The sequence below is a fragment of the Sus scrofa genome, chromosome 12 (assembly GCF_054392235.1).
Source record: "Sus scrofa isolate SSC_HxYL_T2T_F1_AM1 chromosome 12, Sscrofa_HxYL_maternal_Yorkshire_Landrace_v2.0, whole genome shotgun sequence".
Taxonomy (NCBI): Eukaryota; Metazoa; Chordata; class Mammalia; order Artiodactyla; family Suidae; genus Sus; species Sus scrofa.
The window spans coordinates 43067297-43091544 of NC_139394.1; the positions used below are offsets into that span (position 1 = coordinate 43067297).

General features: G+C 41.4%; 1 protein-coding gene across 41 annotated transcripts in view; it reads right to left on the bottom strand.

Annotated features, from left to right (window-relative positions):
* The window catches only part of ACACA (acetyl-CoA carboxylase alpha), a 293326-nt gene that overhangs the window by 120671 nt on the left and 148407 nt on the right, over window positions 1-24248 (bottom strand). For all 41 annotated transcript variants that reach the window (XR_014820335.1, XR_014820333.1, XR_014820334.1 and 38 more), the window contains 5 exon segments: window positions 21524-21648; window positions 13982-14095; window positions 12644-12757; window positions 11556-11645; window positions 9605-9723 (listed from right to left, as the gene is read on the bottom strand). Coding sequence is in view for 34 of the 41 variants with exons in the window: in XM_084982960.1 (XP_084839086.1) it covers window positions 9605-9723; window positions 11556-11645; window positions 12644-12757; window positions 13982-14095; window positions 21524-21648 (562 nt within the window). In the remaining 7 variants the exon portion in view is untranslated.

Sequence of the window (24248 nt, forward strand, 5' to 3'; positions counted from 1 at the left end):
GTTGATTGGTTGATATCTTAACCTTCTAACATTCTTTTATCAGCACTTAATCATTGTTGGGGTTTTCTGGCACACAGAAGACTTAATGGGCAGAACATAGTGGGTGGTGCTGATGATATGTGGGAAGGAGGAGAGAGGGAGGAAAATGATGCACTTTCTACCGCAGTGAAAGGAGCAGAATAGACTGAGCTGGCCATATAAATAAAGGACTGTGACATATCACTGCACACAAACTGTATACCTCGTGTGATTTGTGAGTAGCAATGCTCTCTGCATCAAACCTGTATAACAGAGTGAATTCATAAGGCAGCAAGAGCAACCTCTGAGCGCAAAAAACCTGCACCTTTGCTGTTTGGAAGCTTTGAGCATCAGGGGAATGGGTTTCATTTTATAAGAGATCCTTACAATGCACTTGGCCCTCATTCACAAACAAAAAGTATGCACAGGTTCTTGAGCAGAAGCAGAAAACTAACAGTAAATGCTAATGAGCATATAGGAAAGTCTTCCTTTTAAGATGTAAAGGATTCTAAAGAGTGCATTGTTTGTGTTTTGCCTCAGCATGCAGCAGCTTGATGTGGGATCTCAGCTCCCAGAGCAAGAACTGAACCCGGGCTGCAGCACAAAAAGCGCCAAGTCCTAACCACTAGACCACGAGGGAACTCTCCCTAAAGGATTCTAAAGAACAGGGCTGCCTGCGCAGTCTCCAAACTATGAACCTCAGTTCAGGGAGAAGAACCCTACAATCAAAGCAATCTTAGGCTCGAGCCATCCAGGTTTCTGGAATTTGGAAACCAGTATAATCTCTCTCAACTGTTAACCAATTTCTTACACTAATGAAATGGTCCCACTGCTTCTGTGGCTACACTCTAATCCCTTAGGGAGTCTTCACAGGATGAGGGCCAAGTTTCAGTAGAAAAGGGCTTGACCTAAAAAGAACAGCACCAACAAAAAGCCAGCCCTTCTCCATCAGCAATCCTCCAGCTCTCACAGGGAGCCCCCTGCTGCTTTGTTATAGGAATCCTGCACCATCTACACAGTATGGGGTAAGAACAAAAACTCCCAACATCTCCAGTTTTTAAAGGACTGGCTTCAAATCAGTCACGTAAGAGGCAAGCTTATCCTCTTGGTAGAATTAGAATCTGTGGGAGGGTGGGGCAGATGACCAGACAAGGAAGGTTAAATTCTCTACTAGTAAATACTTAGCCATGTCCATAATGATCATGTATATATTCTGTTACTGTATACAGGGGCTATTTGATCAATTTGAGAAAATGACTAATGTGGCACACTGCATACTACTGTGATACACTAGAAACCTAGATCCGTGGTCTGCACAAAAATAAACAACCAAGGCAGAGATTGTATATGAAGCAAATATTCCATTTATATAGCTAAAAATAAAATAAAATCGACATTTCACTTCATACTCATCATGCAAAAATAACCCAATTGCTCAATCTCTGATACGGCAATTGACTGCATTTTCAAATACATAAAAGGGGTATAAATTCACTGAAGAGGTATTTGTTTAGGCCCTTCCAAGCACTTATGATGAATTTTCATTCACAATGTTGTAAAAAATATTAGAATCATTTTCCTTCCAGCAGATTAGCTCCATTTTACAGATGTGAGAACTGAGAAACCAAAGGGGATGCTTTCCAAGGATAGTGCTCAATATGGTGTCATAAACCAGAACCCAAACCTGGCATTTTTCTCATCTCACTCCCAAGGCTAGCATTCCACATCAATACAGACTACATTTAAAGAAGGACAAGAGAAATCCTCTGAATTCTGAGGGCCTCGGCATTAAGTCACCTCTGATTTTATTGATCTGCCTGCCTGGAATGGCTGGAGAGCCTGCTTCAATATGAATGCAAAGTCAGGGTTGCTGCCTGCTGGCTGAACCCTCTTTATTTAAGGAACACTGACTTCTCTGGCAAAAACAAGTTCTCTGAGCCTTTTACCATCCCTTCCAGCTGAATTTCATTTTGCTTGATTCTAGCTAGCCCTACATAAATCTTTTATCATATAAAAATGCTCCTGATTCTTTTGCCTTCTAACTGAAAAAAGGAAAATAAAAAAAAAGACCCTATATGAAAATGATGGGGAATGCATGCAAACAAGCAATAGTTACATCAAGCTGTGACTGAGAGCCAGGATAGGGCAAATCCTTTGAAATCAGGCAGCAAAGCAGAATCAGAAGAGGTCGGCTGAATAACCTACTAGCAGTCACTAACAGCAGTACCATAGGAGAAAGAGCAATTTGACTAGCTGTGACCAGTGGTGGTCTCCTTGCGTGACTATGTTTCCGCAGGAGAATCCAAATCGAGAGCTGGAAAATACACGGGAACCATGTCTTTCCACTGGCATTTCCCCTACCACATCTCCTTGCAGTGAAGACACCGGGATTCCACTGCAGAGCTTTCGTTCACAATGAAATAATCATCGCTTCATTCATTTGCAGCCCCTTCGGAGCCCCTTCTTTGCTCTGTTTGCTCTTTTTTGAAACGAGTATGCCAACAGAGCTATATCACACTACTATTGCCTGCTGTATAATTAGCTCCAAACCCACAGCACAAAACTATAGGGATTTACAAGTGCCCTGGATTCTGCTTTTCTTTCCCCTTGGAATCAGCTAGTCTTCCTTGACAAGAAGGGACCTTGGGCTACTCTAATGATATATTGAGAGTTTTAAACTCGACTCTCCAAACTCCCAAGTCTAGAGTACCAAAATAACACAGCAGAGACCAGAAGCTGAGCCACGGAGACAGGAAAGCACTTTGGTAAGCACTTAAACCTGCTGAGAATCTTCTCCTCTGCCAGATGCTTGCATCTCATCAGCAGACTACCCTGAATGAAGGAGGCAAGCACTGTAGGATTTTATTTATTTATAGCTCATTCTGGCCTGCTAACTACGACCAAGCGCTTCCCCTTGCTAAAACATGCTACAAGTTAGATGACTTTTGAGTGTCTCAGTACAAGCCGAAGATGGATTTAATCTCTTGGTGTCAAAGATTATCCGAATTCTGGAGAATGGCAATGGGCTATTGATTAGTTGTATAGGAGGCTCTGGATTTCTAAACCTCCTCATAGCCTTCTTCACAAAAAGAAGGTCCAGAGGCCACCCACTGACAGCTAAACAATGAAGGTGCCAAGCAGCCTAAACTCAGTCATGACCAAGACATGTGCCATCAGGAGAGAACACAGCTGACCTCTTCTGGATGTGAGACAGGAGAAAAGGAAAGTACTTGAATTAAAACATTATAACATGGAAGGCCGATTGCACAAGGAGCAAACAGCAGAGAAAGTGCAGTGCAACTCAACTAAAGCATGGATTTCCATCTAAGAAACAGGTGGAAATAAACACCAATAGGTCCTCACCCATTATATATGTACAGAAGTAAACAATAAAGTATACTTCCATCTCCTGCATCCATTTTGATGCTTATTTGAATCACGGATTTAAAATTTTTTAAAAGGAACTGTGTTCACTCATGTGTATGACTTATGAAAATCATTTGGAGTTCTAAATTTCATATTCCCAGACTGTCATAATATGCACAGCCATAAGCACAGCCACAGAGTCTATGGGATAATATACTTTACGTATGTTTGTATAAATATAGCTATATTTTAGAAGATCAAATACATAGGCTGACTAAAGAATTTGTTTCCAGATGATTCTGAGTTAACATGTCCAAAGCTAAGTAAAATCATGAATGTCAAAGGATTTGATGAATTGTCAAAAATATATGCAGGATGATGTTTTAGAGTAACAAGGTTTTCCATCACCAGCACCAGTGAGTGACAAACCTAGGGTTTCAGAATGAGAAAAATGACACAAACACACACACACACACACACACACACACACACACACACACACAAACACACCCCTTAGGCTCTAAACCTTGGGCCTCACTGGGCGAAAACAGAGAAAAAGGAATGCTGAATGATAAGTCTGAGCTCCAGGATTAATGCATGTAAAATACTGCTTGACCTCACCAAAGAGCTGGCCTGATGGAATCATAGACAAAAGTATTAAGTTCTAAAAGTCTGAAGGATAATAAAATGTTCTCTTAGTACAGACCAGCTGTCCTGACTACTCCTGCACCAAGGAGATGACTGAAGAAACCCACTCATTTCTCATTGCTAAGTCATTGCTAACTGGCTACAAGTCACCTTTAAAAAGAGGCAGCAAAAATCCCCTCCCCTCAAAAAAATCTCACATACAATAAGACATAGTCTTCAAGTGCTAAGAAGATAAGAGAAAAAGCACACACACGATTGCTATACAGGAGTCTATATATGTTTTCTACTGTGCTCAAGTCAGGAAATTCTCTGCAGATACTATCCAAGTGAGGGAAATTTACAAAGAAAAGGGCATTATCTACATCAGAAGCTAAGCTTCCCTTAGTGAAGATCTAGTATCTGGATCCTCTGGTGAGTAAGACATGAGGATGCCAAATAAGTTGAAACTACAGTTTCCAGAAAAAATCTGGAAGTCTTGCATAGAGGATCAAGAGGAAGATAACATACCTTGGCTGAAGCCTACTTAGCAAGAAAGATGCTGAGAAAGTCTTGTACTTAAATTCGACAATTATATATTATACATGTAAAAATTTGCTAAGAGGGTAGATTTCATGCTAAATGTTCTTACCACAATGAAATAAAAATAAAAATTTTAAGTATAAAAAAAAGTCAAGCCGTGGGATGGACTGGGAATTTGGGGTTAGAAGATGCAGACTATTGCATTTGGAGCGGATAAGCAATGAAGTTCTGCTGTACAGCACAGGAAACTATATCCAGTCACTTGTGATGGAACATGATGGAAGATAATATGAGAAAAAGAGCATACGTATACATATGGCTGGGTCACTCTGTTGTACAGCACAAATTGATAGAACATGGTAAATCAACTATAATAAAAAATACTTTTTTAAAATGTCAAGCAATACAAAGTCCCACAGTGAATTTAAACAAAAAACCCAAACAAAAAGGCACCAAATATGTTGACCAAGTGCTAAGGGCCCAAGTATGCCAAAAGAAAAATTAAAAGAGTGTCTTCTCCCTTCTCAGAATGGCAGTTGTTTGTGTTTTGCCTACTTCTCTAAAAAATCAAAACACATGCAAATGGGACCTTGTCTTCAAATGGCACCTAACGCATTTTCCTGAGGAAAAAAAAACAACAAAACCTGCTGTTGTCAATTTGCAGACAGAGAGCCATGTTTCATCCCAACCTATGGTGGGGGGGGGAGGCTAAGTCACTAGTTAAAAATAAGCTGCAGTAACAGAGACTGTAGTCTCTAAGCTCTATTATCAAAGCAAAAGATACTAAGGACTTGCTGGACAAGTTTAGTTTACTTCGAATGAATGTCTGGCTAGGAATGGGAAGACCATGTACCAGGGAAGAAAAACAACACAAACTGGTTAAAGAGTGTATGTGTTTTCTTCCCCAAGAATTTTTGGTTGGTCACCCCCAATTGGGAAAATATAAAATTCTGTTTTGCATTGGGTAAGTAAAACACGTATATTTGCAAGCCTGTTCTTCATTCTTACTGGATAATTTTTAGAGCATGCATAAAATATTGTGGTGCATCTACAATATCAGGTGTGGACAATTTCTGTAACCATTAAGAATAAGTAACATGACAACTTGCAAAAAACAAAATCTCTCCTAGGGGCACTACCATTAACATAAAACAAAGAGGACTGGATGTGATTGCACTAATTCATTTTTGGCCTACAGTTGAGCTGTCTACAGTGCTAGGAAGTGCTGGAAATATGGCTACCTTGTACTGAGACATGTTGTAAGTATAGCATGCACTCCAAATTTCAGAGACTATAAGAATGGAAAGTATTTCATGAATAACTTTTTATCATATATTAAAATGCTATTTTGGATACAAAGGGTTAAAAGTGTTATTAAAAGTAATTTTATCTATCTCTTATTAAATACAGCCAGTAAGACATTTAAAATCACACATGTGGCTTGCATTATACTTCTACTGGACAGTAGCAATGATTCTCAGCTATAGATGTTCATCAGAATTACCAGAAAAGCTTTTTCAAAAAGTGGTCCCCTGGACTCTGGTTCAGAATCAGTCAGAATCTTGTGAGTCAGGAAACCAATATATGTATTTTTAAATACATTGCAGATAATTCTGAAAATCATTAATCTAGAGGTTAGTGGACAGAGTGGAATGAAAACTGGTAGATAGTCTCCTGTAACTTATTTCTATAGAATTAGAAACAATAATGCTTATTTCCTGCTTGTTCAAAACAATAGGAATGGAAAAGAACCCAGGCTGTGGCAGTGACAACATTGGATCTTTAACCCATCAGGCCACCAGGGAATTCCAGATACTCTAGAATTCTTTTGTAAGGGGTGCAGGCCTATGATCCAATAACCAGATCTTTTCCTTGGTTCCTGGGAGAGGGATTTTAAATCCTTAAAATTTCTCAAAAAAAGAAGTGCCTTCATTATTCATGACCCCTTGGATCACACCTGAATTTATGCAAGGAGATGAAATAACTCAGGACAGGGGCTACTCATTAGAAAGACCAACCATGCAAAAGAGGGTCAGCGGGACCTGTGGGGAGGGGAAAGGAGCTGGAGAGTGAGTTTACTCATGTGGACTAGGATTCAATCAATCATGCCATAATGAAACCCTGATAAAAACTCTGGACACTGAAGTTCAATGGCACTTCTTAGTGGGTGAGCACATTGCTAAGCTGGGAGGATAAAGTCCCTGATTCCAAAGGGAAAGACAAGAAAACTCTGTGTTCAAGACCCACTCAGACCTTACTGAATGTATCTCTTCATTTGACTGGTCCTGCTCTGTATCTTTTATAATAAAATTGTGATCTAAGCATAGTGCTTTTCTGAATTCTGTAAGTTATTTAAGTGAATGATTGAACCTGAGGGGGTCATGGGAATCTCCAAATTTGTAGCTAGTTGGTCAGAAGTGTGGGTGGCCTAGGAAGCCCACTTGTGGCCACATCTGAAATAGGGGCAGTTTTGGAAGAACTGAGCCCTTAACTTATGGCATCTGATCTAACTCTAGGTGGTGTCAGAAGTGAAGTGCAGTGCACCAGTTGGTGTTAGAATAAGGTTATAACTCTAAACTGTAAAAACATTTGTTAAAAAAAAAAATCTTAGACTAAATTCAAGTAGCAAATCTATAAAAACCAAATAAACTCTGCACTAAAATTTAATATAGCATTCTGTAATTAAATCTGATAATACATTTTATATTCCTAAAGTAACAAAGGACTTTAGATCTGAATAAGCATTAAAGCAATTTTTTTTTAGGGCCGCACCTGCAGCATATAGAGGTTCCCAGGTTAGGGGTTCTAATCGGAGCTACAGCTGCCAGCCTACATCACAGCCACAGCAACGCCACATCCAAGCCATGTCTGCGACCTACACCACAGCTCACGGCAATGATGGATCCGTTACCCACTGAGCGAGGCCAGGGATTGAGCCCTCAATCTCATGGTTCCTAGTCGGATTCGTTTCCGCTGCGCCACAATAGGAACTCCAACATTAAAGCAATTTTAGGAGTTCCCTGGTGGCAGAGTGATCAAGGATCTGGTGTTGTCACTGCCATGGTATCGGTTCGATCCCTGGATGCTACAGGCTCAGCCAGGAAAAAAAGAAAAGAAAAAGCAATCGTAACATTTAACAATGTTAACAAATTTAACATTTTTTGGTTTTCGCAAAGATTATTTTATCTTTCTTCCTTTATTTGCTCTGTCTTCACCTTTCCATCCACACCGATAATAATGATAATGATAATAATAATCACCCAATGGTTTATAATTCCATATACACACAACCAAAGAAGAATTTAGAAAGATGAAAAGATTATGGTTCTATTCAGGACTGGTCTTTATACGTGTGCACCTCAGATGTTGAGAAGGACAGGTATACAAGTTTTGAAACCATATCAGGAATAACCAAGATTCACAGCCTTGAGGTGGAAAGGTGAATACGATTTCTTAACAAACAGTGAAGAAGCATTTCTCTCATTTTCCAGTCGACTTTCCCTCACCAAACTGGACACATATCCTCAAATTAAAAAAAAGTGGGACAAGGAGAGCAATTCAGAAAGACAAGGGGAACAATGAGGAGGGAAGGAAATCAGAAGCAGCTCTGAGCCAGACTACAAATCACTGCCCAGAGGGAAGAGGTAGTGGAAAGCAGGAAGGAAAGGAGACTGTCCTGAGAATTACAAAGAGCAGTACGTATAGCATGTAGTTCTCAACAATGATTCAAGGAATGCGGGAAAAGAAAGAAGCCCGAGTGCTGAGCCCATGTGTGCCATGAGCACCTTGCCGCTCGCTGAAGGACAACCATTCGTTTCTAGAAAATGAGATTCTGAAATCCAGGGGGGCAGAAATGTACCGAGAGATGCTTGCTAAATCAAGGATATATGCTTTTCTCTGCCAGCCATAAGGTATTTTCGAGGTAGAGGAGTGAAAAGGTCCTTCTGAGACAAAGAAGAGAAGTACTTTTTCTGAAGAGGCCGCCGCTGTCTGCTGACCTCTGCTGGATCAACAGTGGCATCCAGTGGCCGAAAGTCTCAGCACACACTTCTTTGTCTCTGGGAAGAGTTTCTATTGCTTTGGGTGAAGTGGCAATTCAGAACAAAACCATTTCTGCTGTCTATAACTAAGGATCCCCGAAGACACGGTACTTTGTAATACAAAGTGAAGAACCAAAGGCCATAAAGAAGGAAGGGAGGGGGGCAGCTTAAGATTGGCTGTGGTTATTTATATTTCCTGTGGTATTACTGAAAAGAATAAAAATACCGGAGGAGATGCACATGTGTGGGGGTGAAATTCCTAGGTTCTCACTGCCTTGGAATACTTTAAAAATAGATGAGATTACAAAATAAAGTATTTTCACCTGAAAAACCACAGCAATACTTTTGGTATCCTTGTTGGAATTGGAAGCAAATTTACATACACACATTTTATTTTTTAAAGGGCTTTGGAAGGAGAAATTAACCGACTTAGCATGGCTTAATTAAGTAATTTACCTGAATGTTAAGTTTGCTTTCTGAAGTATGATTTTTAAAAACTGAGTCTCAACTGCTAAACTCACAGATCTGCTTTTAGGGAGATAATGAAGCTGGCTCAGGTATAACCTTAACCCACAGCAAACAAACAGAAAAGCATTCCACCCAAAATATTTTTACCTTCTGTTGACTTAAACTGCTTAAAAAAAAAAAATTAAAAAAAAAAAAAAAAAGATTTTCTGGCAAAGTTCTAGCAAGTAAAATGCTAGCAAATTCTAACTTAAAAAAGAGAGGAAAGAACCATGGTTCTTCAGTGACAGAATATAAGCAAAAATGAATGGAGTAATCCTAAACTCCTGTCTTAGCCAGACCACACTTTATCTCGCTAGGTCAAAGACCAAAAAAAATTTTTTAAAAGCAGACACTGAAGTCTCTCCTCTCATGTTTTAAATGTGTTCATTGTCTGCTCCGCATTTCTAGCTACAAGCCCCTCATCGACTGGTTGAACACATTATGCCCCCTTAACTCTCCCGACAGGGCTGTGGTTGGCCCAGGCGCACATACCAGCTCAGACTCACCTGTTTGGATGAGATGTGGGCAGCATGAACTGGAATTCCACCACACAAGTGTTGTCCTTAAGCTGGCGGTGTTGTACACTGTTAAGTTCATAAGCAATATAAGCCCTTCGCACATACACCTGGTTAGAAAGTAATCCTCAGTTAAATACACTTTAAAAACAGAAACCAAGAGATAGTTAGCCCAGGAAAAAGACTGTCCTGAAAAGAGGTATCTGATGCAGAAGGTGGTGGTCTGTGGTGACAGAAGTGATACCTGGCTTTAATTAATACAGATGTAGTCTTAAAACCATGCCCCTGACTACAAATGGAAACAAAACTAGCTGGTCTCTCTGCTGGACACCTCCAGGTGTGCTATAAACCTTTCACACTAACCTAAACTCCAGAGAAGACTGGACCATTAGCAAAGACAGCATGTAGAATTCTATGACTATTAACTTACTAAGCATGATCATTTCAACAGAAAATAAAAGCAAACAGCAAGAAAAATGAGAGGGGCTGATTCTGGGCCACCTGAGGAGTGAAGATAGAAGACAGAAACAACTGAAGTACAGTTTCTCTCTCTCTCTATCTCTCTTTTAATTTATTTTTTCTTTTTAGGGCCACACCTACGGCACATAAAGTTCCCAGGCTAGGGGTCCAAAAGGAGCTGCAGTTGCCGGCCTGTGCCACAGCCACACCAGATCTAAGCTGTACCTGTGACCTACACCACAGCTTGTGGCCAGATCCTTATCCCACTGAGCAAGGCCAGGGATCCAACCCGCATCTCCTATGGATACTAGCTCAGATTCTTAACCTGCTGAGCTACAATGGGAACCTCTAATCTAACTTTTACTATCTTGTACCTCTGTTTTGTTTTCCCACTGCCCCAAATCAATTTTACATTGTTTATATCCCCCAAACCACAGGCAAAATAAGAAAGGCATAATCTGGTATACAATATCTCAAATTACTAACCTGACTCAAGGTTAAAGAAACAGCAACGGGCTGCATCTCAGGAAAAACTGTCCAACCTCACCCACTTCATAGCTGATTTGCCACACACATAAAAATGTGGGATTCTATCAGCATGGGAGGTATATAAGGAGTCTTTGCGTTAAATGGCATGAAAGCACTGGAGAACACTTAAATATTTTCAAATTTTGGCATTTACTGAGTAGGATACAGTGCAGTACACCCACAGAATATGAATAAAAAGTAACCCAAAAGAGCTTGCAAAAGACTGTAGTGATGTCACATTACATAAAATCCTCCCCAACCTCCCCCTTTTCCTCATCTTCCAAACACATCTCCTTGGCAACTTTAGAGGAGCATTTGGGGCCTGCAATTTTTGGGCTTAATGAGGTAGTGTGCTATAACGCAAAGAGAAAAGTCTTTGGGCAGATTGACCCAGGTTCCAATGCAAACTCTTCCGCTAACCCACACGAGTTTCGATTAAGTCACTTAACCTCTCAGCGTCTCTCATCTACTTTGTGAAGTACGATTAAATGGGAAAAATAAAGTAAAGCACCTACAACATACTTCATTAAATGTTATTACTTTCTATCCCATGCCAAAATAGTTTATAAGGACTATTTGACAATTCAGAATATGACTAAAATCCATTTTATTTGGCCTAAATCACAAAATGGTCCTGTTCTGATCAGCCACATATTTTTTCACTTATCCTGTTGCAGGGACTCCTAATCACTAGGAAATGGAAGAACTCAAATAGCTGGAAAGTAGAGACTATTGAAAAATGCTGGCAGCTATTTTCCTGTGATTGGAGCCCAGAAACTGGTGGTTAACACTTGAGTAAAAAAGCAAGACCGAAGTTCAACATTTGTTTCAGAGGAAAAGATGACTCTAGAGAACCAAGAATCCAGAGAAAAAGGGCTGATAACAAGAGCCAAGCCTACAAAAGGAGGACCTAGCCAGAAACCAAGAAAAAGGTCACGTGACTGTGAAAGCCTACCTCCAGCGCTGCCATCCTCACCACCTGGTTGCTGTGATAGAAGAAGTTTGGTAGGACATCGAAAATAGATGTTTCAGACAAGATGAGTTTCTGGAAGGTACAAGGACAAGCTTAAGCCATTACATTCAAAAGAGAACAATTCCAATGGACAGTATTTAGCATTTGAAGCATTTAGTGAAACTTAGGAAATTTGTTTATAGATGTCATTTATCAACTTACCTTCTTCTCTGCCTCCGCTTCCTCAGCTACAAAATGGCAAAATAATACCTATCCTCATAGGGCTGTTGTTGAGCTTTAGAAGAGTTAATATATGTAAAATTCTTAGAATAATGCATTAACAGGGCATTAATTATATGCCAAATCAAGTGTTTATGGCTATCATTATCCTTTTTGACATATATCTGTACTCAAATCTTAAAATACTGTCTCAATATCCCACCGTAGATTTGAACCCTCTATTTCAACAATGAATCAAATAAACAAAAACATACTTCCTCCCTCTCTGGATTCCCCAGGAGGAAATCTGATAGAAAGCCTGAAGATTCCCTTGGTTAGATATAATAATATTATCCTTGTTTCCAGGTAGAAAAATAGAAAGTCATTCCTGGCAAAATGATACTGTTTAAAAAATAATAGTCAAGGTTCTGTGAATTAGTAGTAAAATCAGACAATATTTCTTTATAAAACTGGCTCTGTATAAAGCATAGCAGTAAGCATTAAAACGAAAATAGATGATTATTTAAGTAGTTTTGTCTGTAGACAGTTTTTGTCTGTCTGATTCAAGTATCAGAAATCAACCAGAGCTACTGCTTGATTCCGTTCGAAAACACCTTCTAGATAAAAGTCTAAGAGATGAAGACTGCAGTAGGCCAAGGAAGGCCAATTTGCTTTTTAAGCTAAACCACAATTCTAACTGTTTTTATGAAAAAAAAAATACATAAGCATAAATCATTTTAGAAAATCAAGGTATGGAAACTTCATTGCACAGAAAATCAAAATTGATTGATTGATTGCTTAATTAATTAAACTCAGCTTGGGAATCAAGGGGACGAGCGTGGAGAGTGGTAGTAAAGGGCTGTCCTGTGTACCTGCAGGTTCTCAATGCAAAACTGATGTCCATACATGTCAATAGCCGATAGGAAGATAGACTCTACTTGGTTATGGCGAAGCTCATATGATGGCAAATGGGAGGCAATAAGAACCTAGAGCGAGAGCAAAATAAGAGGCATAAGTTCCTGAGGGAGTGATTATTCTAGGCTCCTATTAGGCAGCTCTGATACAAAAGCAATAAATATAAATCTGTAAGTGCAGGCATCAAAGATAAAACAGAGACCAAGTAAAACAACTTCTAGGGCCTGTAACATAAAGCCAATGCCACCAAATACCGCATCTCAGTTGACTCTCACCATGATTTGCGTTGTGAGCAATTTCCCATGGGAGATGGGCGGGGAAGGGGGGGAAGGAGAGAAAACAGCTTCAATCAAGTTCCATCAGTGCATGTGATTTACCACTGCAAAGCTGCTAGTCCTGAGGACTGCATGACTAGCTGTTAATTGGGAATCGGGTCTGGCAGGGAGCAGCTGCAGGGAAGGTGGGTGCAGCAGAGCTAGCCTTTTGCAACTCTGAGGTAGAAAGACAGACGGGGAAAAGCTGCTCGGATGGCCCCAGGTCCTCAGTACCAAGGAGGAGGCGTCAGGTCGGAACACCAGTGCATGTGAGGGGCAGAGAGGGTATCACAAACAGGGACACGGTAGGACCTGAATACCCTCAGCAGGTCACTGAGAGGTTCAATAACTTTGCGCAATTCAGTGACATGGATACAATTGTCGAGAAAGCAGAAGGTCACTGAACAGCTTCAAATGCTGCTTCCTTGTGCCCTGACGCTGGAGCACAAAGGGAGCACCAAGCCTTGGCTTCCCTGCTGAACCCTTTTGGAATGGAAATGAAGACCACAGGGCGAAACTGACTGGACTGCTCTGGAGTTGGGCTGACTGCTAGCACCTAAGATTCATTTCATTATCTTTGTGCTTTCCACACTTCATTTTTTTTCCTGTATGCTTAAAAGTTTCCACCTGCTTCTAAAGCCCCTTTGGGAAGTAGGAAATGTTAAACCTATTGCCTTCCCTCAGCTTCCTTTCCTCCACATGGCCCTGGTTTACCAGGAAGGGTAGGAAATGATAACACGAATTTTGTAACCAGGAGAGGGCTCCTATTTATTTCACAGAAATTTGGCGTTTATCCTTTATCCTTTCTTTTCTCTTTAAAAAAACAGATAACCACATGAGAACGTTTGTTCTGAGGGCAAAGGAACATACACTGAGAACTGCATGACCTATGGAAGGTGACGGAGGAAGGGCTCCCTGTGTGCAGGACCGCCAGTCTATCGACACCACTCCTCTCTCCAGAGAACCAAGCCGCGTCCTCACCTGGCGTGCGCGGAGGGCCACTTTCGCGTTGGTGGTCTTGCTGAGCTGAGTCAGCTCAGTGAGGATGTTCAGGAGCTCGTCGGTGAGAGTGGGGTCCCGGCCACACAACTGATCCTAAGTGTGAAGGTGAGAAAGAACACACACCTCCACGTTAAAGAGATCCGAGGTGGAGAGAACGTTGAAATGGGAAAAGGGAATGAAAACCAACCAAGTAAACACAGCTGGATTAATAAAATGCAAATGTCCTGTTACCTTTATCCTCAGCAGCGTGGTAAAGAAGATCCCAGGGGAAGTTGCTGCCAAGGAGCAGCCCAAACCCCTCAGGTATTCAGATTAAAAATTCCTAGTGTATTTCTTTATAAATCAACACTATAAGCATGCAGAAGCAATCATCAGAGACCATTAATAGGCATCAAGGGATTCTGAGTAAGAAGTAACAGATGGTGTCTCAAAGTTTTAAGAACGTTTTAAATAATATAGGGAATATAAGCCTTCCTGTTCCCTGTCCCACTTTTGGGAATAAGGCGAAGGAACCACTATTGGTGGTTTTCATTCCACAAACCAAATGTTCAGCATCCCAAGAGGGTGCCAAGCAGAAACACAAGCACAAATTATTCATTTATAAACACATGCTAAATAAATACACCATCTCATATTCTGATAATTGCATACCTCAAATCATTTATTCTCTTGTACCAAGAATCATTCCTTGATATCTAAACACAGCTAATCCTTAGAAGGAACCAAGCTCCTACTACACAATCCAGTTTAATTCAGTATTGGGTCCTTTATCTTCAAAAAATCTATCATATTTTGAGAAAAATATTTCTTCTCCAGTGCAGTATCAGTTTATTCCCTAAATTCAGCCATCATCCATGTAATTTTCATCTATTAATGTCTGTCCTTTTTGAAATTTATAGTTAACCTAGTAATTAGGTTTTTTTAATCTGTAATAGTAGGGTTTTTGTTGTTGTTGTTTTTACGGCTGCACCTGTGTCATATGGAAGTTCCCAGGTCAGGGAGTGAATCCGAACCACACCTGCAAACTGTGCTGCAGCTATAGCAACACCAGATCCTCTAACCTACTGTGCGGGGCCCGGGATCAGACCTGCACCTCCACAGTGACCCAAGCAGCTGCAGTTGGATTCTTAAATCACTGCACCACAGCATAAGCTCCTGTAATAGTAGTTCTTAATTCCGCCCCACCTAAAATGTACACATTTAGGTACAGTTCCCTCTGCTTGGAGTTTGAAATAATTGCCATTACATTTCAGTGGATTTTTATTCTCTCAACCCCTACTATCAAATAGGACACAAAAGACAACCAGATTCCCAAAGGAATCCCGTTGCTGCCTTTTAATCTGTGCCCTCCCTTGATTATCATCCTTTTTTCTTGAAGAATCTCCATTTCATCTTTAACCTTCCCCATCCCAGGGATCCTCCTCGCAGTCCTTTTATCACAGCAATGCAAACAGAAGCGTGGGACTTTTGGCTTTGGGGGCAGATATGCATTTCCCCAAACGCTTTTTCTACGATCCCTACCACATTCCACATCTCAAGGGTAAACAGTTTTGGAGTACCCAACACCAATATGCTGGAAAGAAGGCTTCGCCAACATTTTAAAAAAAGAAATGCTTTCTAGATCCCCCAATCCGCCAACCAGAGGTCTGTTCCAACTGTCCAGAGTCGTAAGCCACATGATGGGACTTATAGTTAAGGTGGTACAAGTGCTGTTTTCACCTACTCAGCACAAGGGGAGTAGGTGAAAACAGCACCTACTCACCTACTCATCTGAGTGGGAAGAAAAGGCTGCTATTAAAGTGAGTATGAACCCAGAGTTTGATTGAGCATGTAGTCACAGGCTGAAGGACCTGCTCCTCCTATCCCAGGGCACAAAAGCAAAGAGGAAGAAGAAAATGCAACTCCGTCTCACCTTGAGTTAAGAACTAATGAGCAAAAGAGAATTTCAAGGGAATATATAAAATCACCAGCAACAAGACTATAACAACTGAGAAGGAAAGAATAGATAGATAGCAGTGGGGAGGGAAACTAAGATAAGCTTTTCCTACCTATATCCCTCTCTACCTAATGTTCCTAACAGGGAAAACATACTCCTTTCTGAGGCACTTACTTCAATCATCAGAATGATCCGCTGAAAGATCCAAAAACCTAAGACATGTCCTGGGTAATAAAACTCAGCTACTCCGCAAATAGCCAGATTAAAGTCTCAACATTAACGACAAAGTCCAACATGAGAAACTAAGAACACCAGTCACCTACCCAACCTATATCACATGTGATATGGACTTGTTTCCCTTGAAAGGAAATCCAGGTTTACCTTTTGAGATTAAACTAAAATAAATAAATAAAAATGGAATTACAGGAGTTCCTGTTGTGGCTCAGCAGAAACAAACCCAACTAGTATCCATGAATGCGGGCTTGAGCCCTGCTCAGTGGGTTAAGGATCCAGTATTGCCATGAGCTGTGCTGTAGGTTGCAGACGCGGCTTGGATCTGGCGTTGCTGTGGCTGTGGCGTAAGCCAGCAGCTGTAGCTCTGATTTGACCTCTAGCCTGGGAACCTCCATAAGACGCACCTGTGGCCCTAAAAAAAAAAAAAAATTACCGTCTTGCCTAACTACAGATCACATGCTAACCAAAACACACACATGCAACTACTTAAAAAAAATTTTTTTTTCCTATCATCTTTCCACTATGAGAGGGAGTGAGAAAGTGGGTGGAGATGCTTGTGTTCTGTAAGAAAAGTGAACTATGAAGATTAGAAAAAATAATAAGGAAGTAATTACTTGCTCATGATCACCAATTGACAATCTTCCTGGACTCCTTGTGGTAAAGTATACAAACCAGACCTTTCTGCGATGTGAAATATCACACACAGTAGGAACAAACCACTACTTTCATTCATTTATCCTGACTTGAAAATTTTCCATTCAAATATTACTTTCTCCATTGTCATCATTAGCACTTAGAAAAAGATGTGCAATGGGGAGTTCCCGACGTGGCTCAACAGAAACAAATCTGACTAGCATCCATGAGGATGCAGGTTTGATCCCTGGCCTCGCTCAGTGGGTTAAGGATCCAGCATTGCCATGAGCTGTGGTGAAGGTCACAAACCCCAAGGCTCAGATCTGGCGTTGCTGTGGTTGTGGTATAGGCCGGCAGCTACAGTTCCGATTTAACCCCTAGCCTGGGATCCTGCATATTCCTCAGGTGCAGCCCTAAAAAGATAAAAAAAAAAAAAGAAAAAGAAAAAAATGTGCAATGGAAATTTATGTGTAGAGTAACCTTGGCAACCCTTTCCGGTCCTTCACCTGGACAGTGTTCAGGTCCTGAAAGGAAACCACCAGGCATGCAAGACAATTCTGTTCATCAGATCACCCACCCTAAGATACAAACATCCGAAAGGAAGTTCATAGCCCTCTAGCCTAGAGACAGATGTCCTCTGGGCAATGAGGCAGCTGGTGAACATTCTGTGTCAGTAACATTAAATGGGACTGTATGGCAGCCTGTGTTTCCTCAATGATTAGAGGCAAGTTCACTTAATGAGCCTACCTCCTGATTTGGGGATTACGTGCATAAATCTGCAGGCCAATGCGAAAATTACTCAATAATGGTTAAGACTGGTAGCACAGTTACTTCTTGTTTTCATTCCTAACCTGGATGGTGGCTAACCACAAGGAAGAGTTCAGATCTGGCAGAAATTATAACAAGCATGCTTAAGTGTCAAAACCATAGCCAAAGTTATGCAGCTGACTGCCAGGAGACCCCAATATAGTCCAACTTGATCTTAGCATCCTAAGATGTCAAGGCAATTCATAGTGAAAAGAATGTGCAATGTTCTCAAGACATTAACTGCTGTTCCGCTGGGTGAGGCACTAATTCCAATATGAAAAATGAACTGGTAGCTTCTTCCAGTCACAGCTAGACTTTTTGACATTCCAAGGATGTCGTGGGACAGATTTAACAAGAAATCACCCTGATTCAGTACACCTAAGTTTACTGAGAAAGACTTTCCTCCTTTATTTAAAGGTTGGACAAAATTATTTGCAGTTAGGTTGAGAGGAGGAAGGAAGGGTACTGACCAGCATTTTAAATGATCCCTGTCTAAACCAAAGCAGAGGCTCATGGGCATATGGCATTACTCCTAAGGAAGTACAGATCATACATCACGTTCCTGCCCACCATACCGGAAATAAGATGTAAGTGAGTGAGGGGAAGGCTACTCAGAATCAAAGTGGTCATAGGATATGTCCTTTGCCATCCAGATGTTGAGACTTTCTATCGGTATAAAACAGCTTAATTTGGCTAAAGAGTCCCTTAAATATCTCTAAGTAAACACAGACAATGTCCTAAGCTTTTTCCTATAAAATTAAGAAATAAGAGCTTTCAAAAAGAAAACTTACTTTGTTTTCAACGTGGCACGATGTTCCTCCAAATGGAGAAAACCTGGCAGGACTCTGGCATTTTTACTTGATATTCTGCTCTCCGGATACAGTGAAAGATTAGAAGAAATTTGCTAGAGAGTCCATGAGGCAAGTTACCACCAGACCAGTTATGCTAACACAGGGGCAGGGGTAGGGGAGGCTGCCTCAGGGCAGCCCACCTTCTTGCAACACTGATTCACAGAAGCCTGATATTCTTGATTCCCTCCAACTTCAAAAGCCCCAGAAATCATCATCTAGCTCAGCAAAGCACACCACCAACAGGCCTGCTTCTAGAACGCTGAGATTGGAATGCTGGGCATATAACCATCAATCGGGGAGCCAAGGTAGGCAAAGAAAGGGGAACCAGCTGAGAACACAAGCTGGGGAAAATCAGACTCTACCGTGTCCAGGTGATAATCCATAAAGGGCGGTAAGATCTACAGAAAGAGTCCTTCAAACAATGAAAATGGCTTTCACCAGCTACCGCCCATCAAGCCGATGTTGGCGGGGGGTGGGGGAGGTGTTGGTGGGGGAAGGACCTGACTGTTGCCAAAGAAGGCGAATCAGAAAGGAGCACGTTTTCGGCTTTCAGCCCTGCTCTGTAAATCACTGCTAGCTGGCCCTCAGCTCAGCCATAGCAATTAACGTCTTGATTTCCAAATCTCTAAGATGACGTGAAAATAGCTGATATTTCCAAAGCAACTTAATGATATAAAAGCCTACACATGCTTACCAAGTTTGCTTTTGCTTTTTAAAGATAAATGTGAAATGCCAAAATAAAGAAAAGGACAAATCCATCTTTCTGGTTCACATCTTCAGCCTTCCTCCTCCTCCCCTCCCTCCCCCAGCCCTCCTTCTTCCCTCTCCCCCTCCCCCTCCCCTCCACCTCTCCCCATCCTGCTCCCTGTCCTATTCATCCAAACCCAAACAAGCACAAACAGCTCTTTTCTCCAAAGAGCTCAGCCCTGGAAAGAAAGTTTGGGTGCTACCCGAGCAGGTAAGAAGTAATCAGGATGACAAGGTGGGGGGAGAAAAGAACAGCAGCCAAGTCAGGGTCCCATTGGCTTCTGCCTGTCCTGACTGGCAAAGGCAGAAAGCAAAGCCTCAAACCAGTTCTCTGACAGGGCCCAACGCCTCTGCAGCACCCCCCGTGTAATTACACACTTGAGTGACTGGACTCTGAAGAAAATTGAAGGCCTGAGCTCCGAACAGCTGCCATTTTCTCTCTCCATCACACCAGCGTGATTACTTGAGAAATGAACAGCCCCGGCTCAAAGCTACTCCAGAATTCTCAGAGGAAATATGGCTCCGTGTTCCAATAATGAGATTCTTAAGGCAAGCGTTACTTACAATCACTCCGCAAAAGGAGCGAGCCGAGCCCCTATATCTTACAAATTAGAATTTAAGAAACCCAGCGACAGTCTTGGACGATCATTACTCTTCTGCTGCTCCAAGGATTCTGGGCTTTGGTCTATTTTTAGTGCAGAGAAACTGTTAAGTCCTTAAAAAGGTAATCATAATAAAATGAAAACTCACCATAATTAGTTTCCCAAAAGGGCAAATTCTACCCCATTCTAGGTCCAAAGTGACAGATCCTTCCACACCCTCATCATTACCTTTTCCTGACAGAGAAATCTTGGCTTTATCCAAATGAAAATGAGCAGTTCTTTTATTAAAATTTAAGGAAAGAAATCTAATCGCTCAGATATTTCCTCCCTCTTTTGATTGAGAAAAGAAAATCAGCAGGTTGCCACAGATAATATCACTTCGTTGCTGAAATCTGTCACTTGCGGAAGTTGAAATATTACATGTGTACTGATATTTTTTTTTGTTTTCCTTTCAAATGAAACTTCTGGTTTCCCCACCATCTAGCCATTCTAGGGCAGCAAAGGTAACGAATGCTCCCTGTGATTACATGTGGGTTTTTTTTAATGATTTTTATTTTTTCCATTAGAGCTGGTTTACAGGGTTCTATCAGTTTGAATACATATTTTTAAAAGCGGCTGTTCTAAAAAACGTTACCTCCTCGGGAGTTAGCCAGTGAGGCAGATAACTGAATGAGTGGCCCTGATGTTAACCAGAGATGTGAGGTGGGTAGTTTCCCTTCATTCTGAAACATGAAATACAAAATAGCGGTGAAGATTTATATAAAAGAATTGGATTTATATAAAAAGATGTATACAAAAGAATCGGAGTTCTTTTTCCTTCAAGAAGAAATGATAGAATTAAGGTACCAAGAATGCCAAGTCCACAAAGGGACAAGAAAGAAAACCATGGGAGTGAAAAGGTACCACAGTCTCCCAAAAAAGACAAACACGCAGCAAGGCAATCAATTGCTCATGGGGTGGGGGCGCCTCTAAGTTCACGTCTATTGTTCTCTGATTCCTAGAATTAACCAGGAAAAGCCAGGAGTGGACAATTTACAAATCAACATTAAAATTCCTTAAGTCCACAAAAATTCTACCCACCGGTCAAATGAACATCATTCCTGTTCACGTTAACTAGTCTCACCTCTCATTCCTACTTTCTACTAATTCTCATATTACGGGGTTATGGAGATGAGATCATGTATGTGCTTCCAATGCATCTGAGCTTAGACGACCACATGAATAAAACAGAAAGGGACCAAGGAAGATGCAGAATGAATTGAAATGTCTTTGGTGGAGGAGGACCGTTACACAACTTCTAACAGTTGCTTTTTGTTTTTAAGTTTTGGATCTGAGTGCCACTGCTGACATTCATGGAATGAACAAGAGTTATGATGGAAACACAGGCTAGATAAGACTGAATTTCACAGCTACTGTCATGAGCGACAACAGCAATGGGGAAGCGCAGGGCATCTCTAAGTAGAGTCAAGAGATCGGAGTTCTCTTGTAAGATTATATGCATAATTGGCAGAACAATCCATTCCTGACTGGAGCAGGTTCCTTCAGGTCAGGAACAAAGACAGATGTGAGGAAATGTTAATCCACAGCCCAAACCCCACTCATCTCACAATCACAAAAGACAGGAGCTTTTCCTGACCACAGCCACTGGAAGGAGAAATGCTTTTTTCATTATCGTCAACCATCCTTGCAGGTTCTGGGAAATGGTACTCACGATAAGCATTGTGACCAGCAGATTCTTCTTGGTGACTTGAGCGTGAGAGAAGATGTAGTTCAGGACAGTGTTCATGTCACTCTTGTTCTCCTCCCGAAGGGCAAACACGCATTTGTCATAGTGACCTGCAAGTAGCAAGAAGAACTGGTGCTCGCCCATGTAGGAATGTTCACGTTTACATGCTACTTGTTTGTTTTGGTTTTGGTTGGTTTGTTTGTTCTTTATTTCTTTTGGCTGTACCTGCAGCATGTGGAAGTTCCAGGTCAGGGGTGAAATCCACGCTGCAGTTGTAACCTGTGCCACAGATGCAGCAATTCCAGATCCATAATCCGATGCACCACAGGGAACTTCCTGTGTTCTTTGGTTTTTTTTTTGTTTTGTTTTGTTTTGTTGTTTGTCTTTTTAGGGCTGCACCTGTAGCATATGGGGGTTCTCAGGCTAGGGGTCTAATTGGAGCAGTTGCTGCTGGCCTACACCAGAGCCACAGCCACACAGGATCTGAGCCATGTTGGTGACCTACACCACAGCTCACGGTAATGCCAGATCCATAACCCACCGAGCAAGGCCAGGGATTGAACCCGCAACCTCATGGTTCCTAGTCGGATTTGTTTCCGCTGCACCACAACAGGAACTCCTTCCTGTGTTTTTTAATATCTATAATTCACCTGATAAGCAGTGAGAACTTATCTTGAGAATCTTCTCAGATGACTTGTATAGAACTGGCAGTGTGGTCTAGCAATACCAGGTTAGGAGTCTGGCAGTCTGGTATAGGACCTGGGCTCAAAGCCCAATTTACAGTGTGCTCCTGGACAAATCACTTTACCTCACTAAACCTTATTTTCATTACAAAAAAAAAAAAAAAATCTGAGAGGAGGGGGAAGGGTGTATCTTAGAGACTGAGCTGTTGAGGATAACCCCAACCCCCTACCCTTACTCTAAACTCTCTTATTCAGCTTCCTGGAATGATTTCCTTAGAAGAGAGGGTTCAGCTGCTTAAAAAGAATGTCAATACTACTAACCCAACGATCTTAAACATCTACCCCAGCTAGAGCTTCTGGTTCAACATGTGCCCGGCTGGAAGTGTTTCATTCTAAATAGGAGGAACACCTTTAGCTCAAAAATAAACACACAGGCGTCCCCGTTATGGCTCAGTGGTAACAAGCCCAACTAGTCCAACTAGTGTCCATGAGGATGCAGGTTCAATCCCTGGCTTTGCTCAGTGGGTTAAGGATCTGGCGTTGCTACGAGCTAAGGTATAGGTCGCAGATGCAGCCTGGATCTGGTGTGGCTGTGGCTGTGGCATATAGGCTGTAACTCTGATTTGCCCCTGACCTGGGAACCTCTGCACATGTGGCCCTGAAAAGCAAGTAAATAAATAAATAAAATAAAACACACAAACTTCTCAATATCCACAAGAAGGATGGATGCTACCGCTGGCATCAACATTTTCCCCTGTGAGTCGGCGAAACAGCTAAGCAATGCCTAGAAAGTCCAAATCCAAACTAAGGCATGGATCAAGGAGAGCTTTGCATTAAGTCAAAAGGTCTATAGGGAGAGTGCAGTTACATATCTTTTCCCTGGCCTTGCATAAGGCCCCCAGGGGCAGGTTAGTTCTGGCTAGCAGAGCTATGTTTTGCAACAGAAGCATAAGCTTCAGGTGTACTGCAGTGATATCTACCATGGGATATGATTCAGTTCTTCAGAAAACAGCTTACCTGTGAAGTAAGTTTCCGAGTAAAGGAGAATTAGTGTTTGAATAGTCTCAAGGGTCAGAATTTTATGAAATCATGCAAACGCTAAAGGATTATCACCTTGGTTCAGACTCCCTGTCAAATTATAAACCAGAATGGTGGTGTTCAAACTACCTTATCACGGATTCCTACAACACTGAGTACCACTCACCAAAGCAACTCTGCTTTTGTCTGTTTTAAATATTAGAGATTGAGGTAAGATTTTTTTTTCCCCCTAAATGAAGTTAAATATGTTTGAAAAACAGTGGACCACAATGTTTGGGGTCACAAAAGACTCACTGAGGGAAAAAAAAAAATGCAAGCAGTTTAAAAGGCTGTCCTATATAAATTCATATTTCTCCTACCAAGACTTGGCTCTGAAGTGACAAGAGAAATATATCTTGGTAACAGAAATCATAATTCCAGGGGAAATAAAAAGAATATTTAAGAATTCCAGTTGTGGCTCAGCGGGTTAAGAACCCGACTAGTATCCATGAGGATGTGGATTGGATCCCTGGCCTCACTCAGTGGGTTAAGTATCTGGTGTTGCCGTGAGCTGCGGCGTAGGTCACAGATGTGGCTCAGATCCCACATTGCTATGGCTGTGGTGTAGGCCAGCAGCTGCAGCTCCAATTTGACCCCTAGCCCAGGGACTCCCATGTGCTGCAGGTACAGCCCTAAAAAGAAAAAAAAAAAGAATATTTACCCAGGGGAGAGGCAGCAGAGACACTAAGCAGAAATAAAATCATGATACCAAGTGCCTCTTTTTAAAAACTTTTTATTGTGAAATAGACGAAAAGAAGAATGAAACACTCATGGAAGGACCATCTACCTTAACAGAACATTTTTAGTGTCTTTGAAGAACCCTAAGTGTTCCTCCTCAAAAACAACCCACCAAGCTGCATTTTCTTTTGTTTTTCTTTCCATTTATCACAAATATAGTTTCATTTTCCTGTTTTCAACTCGGTAGCAACGGAATCAGTGACTTCTTTCTT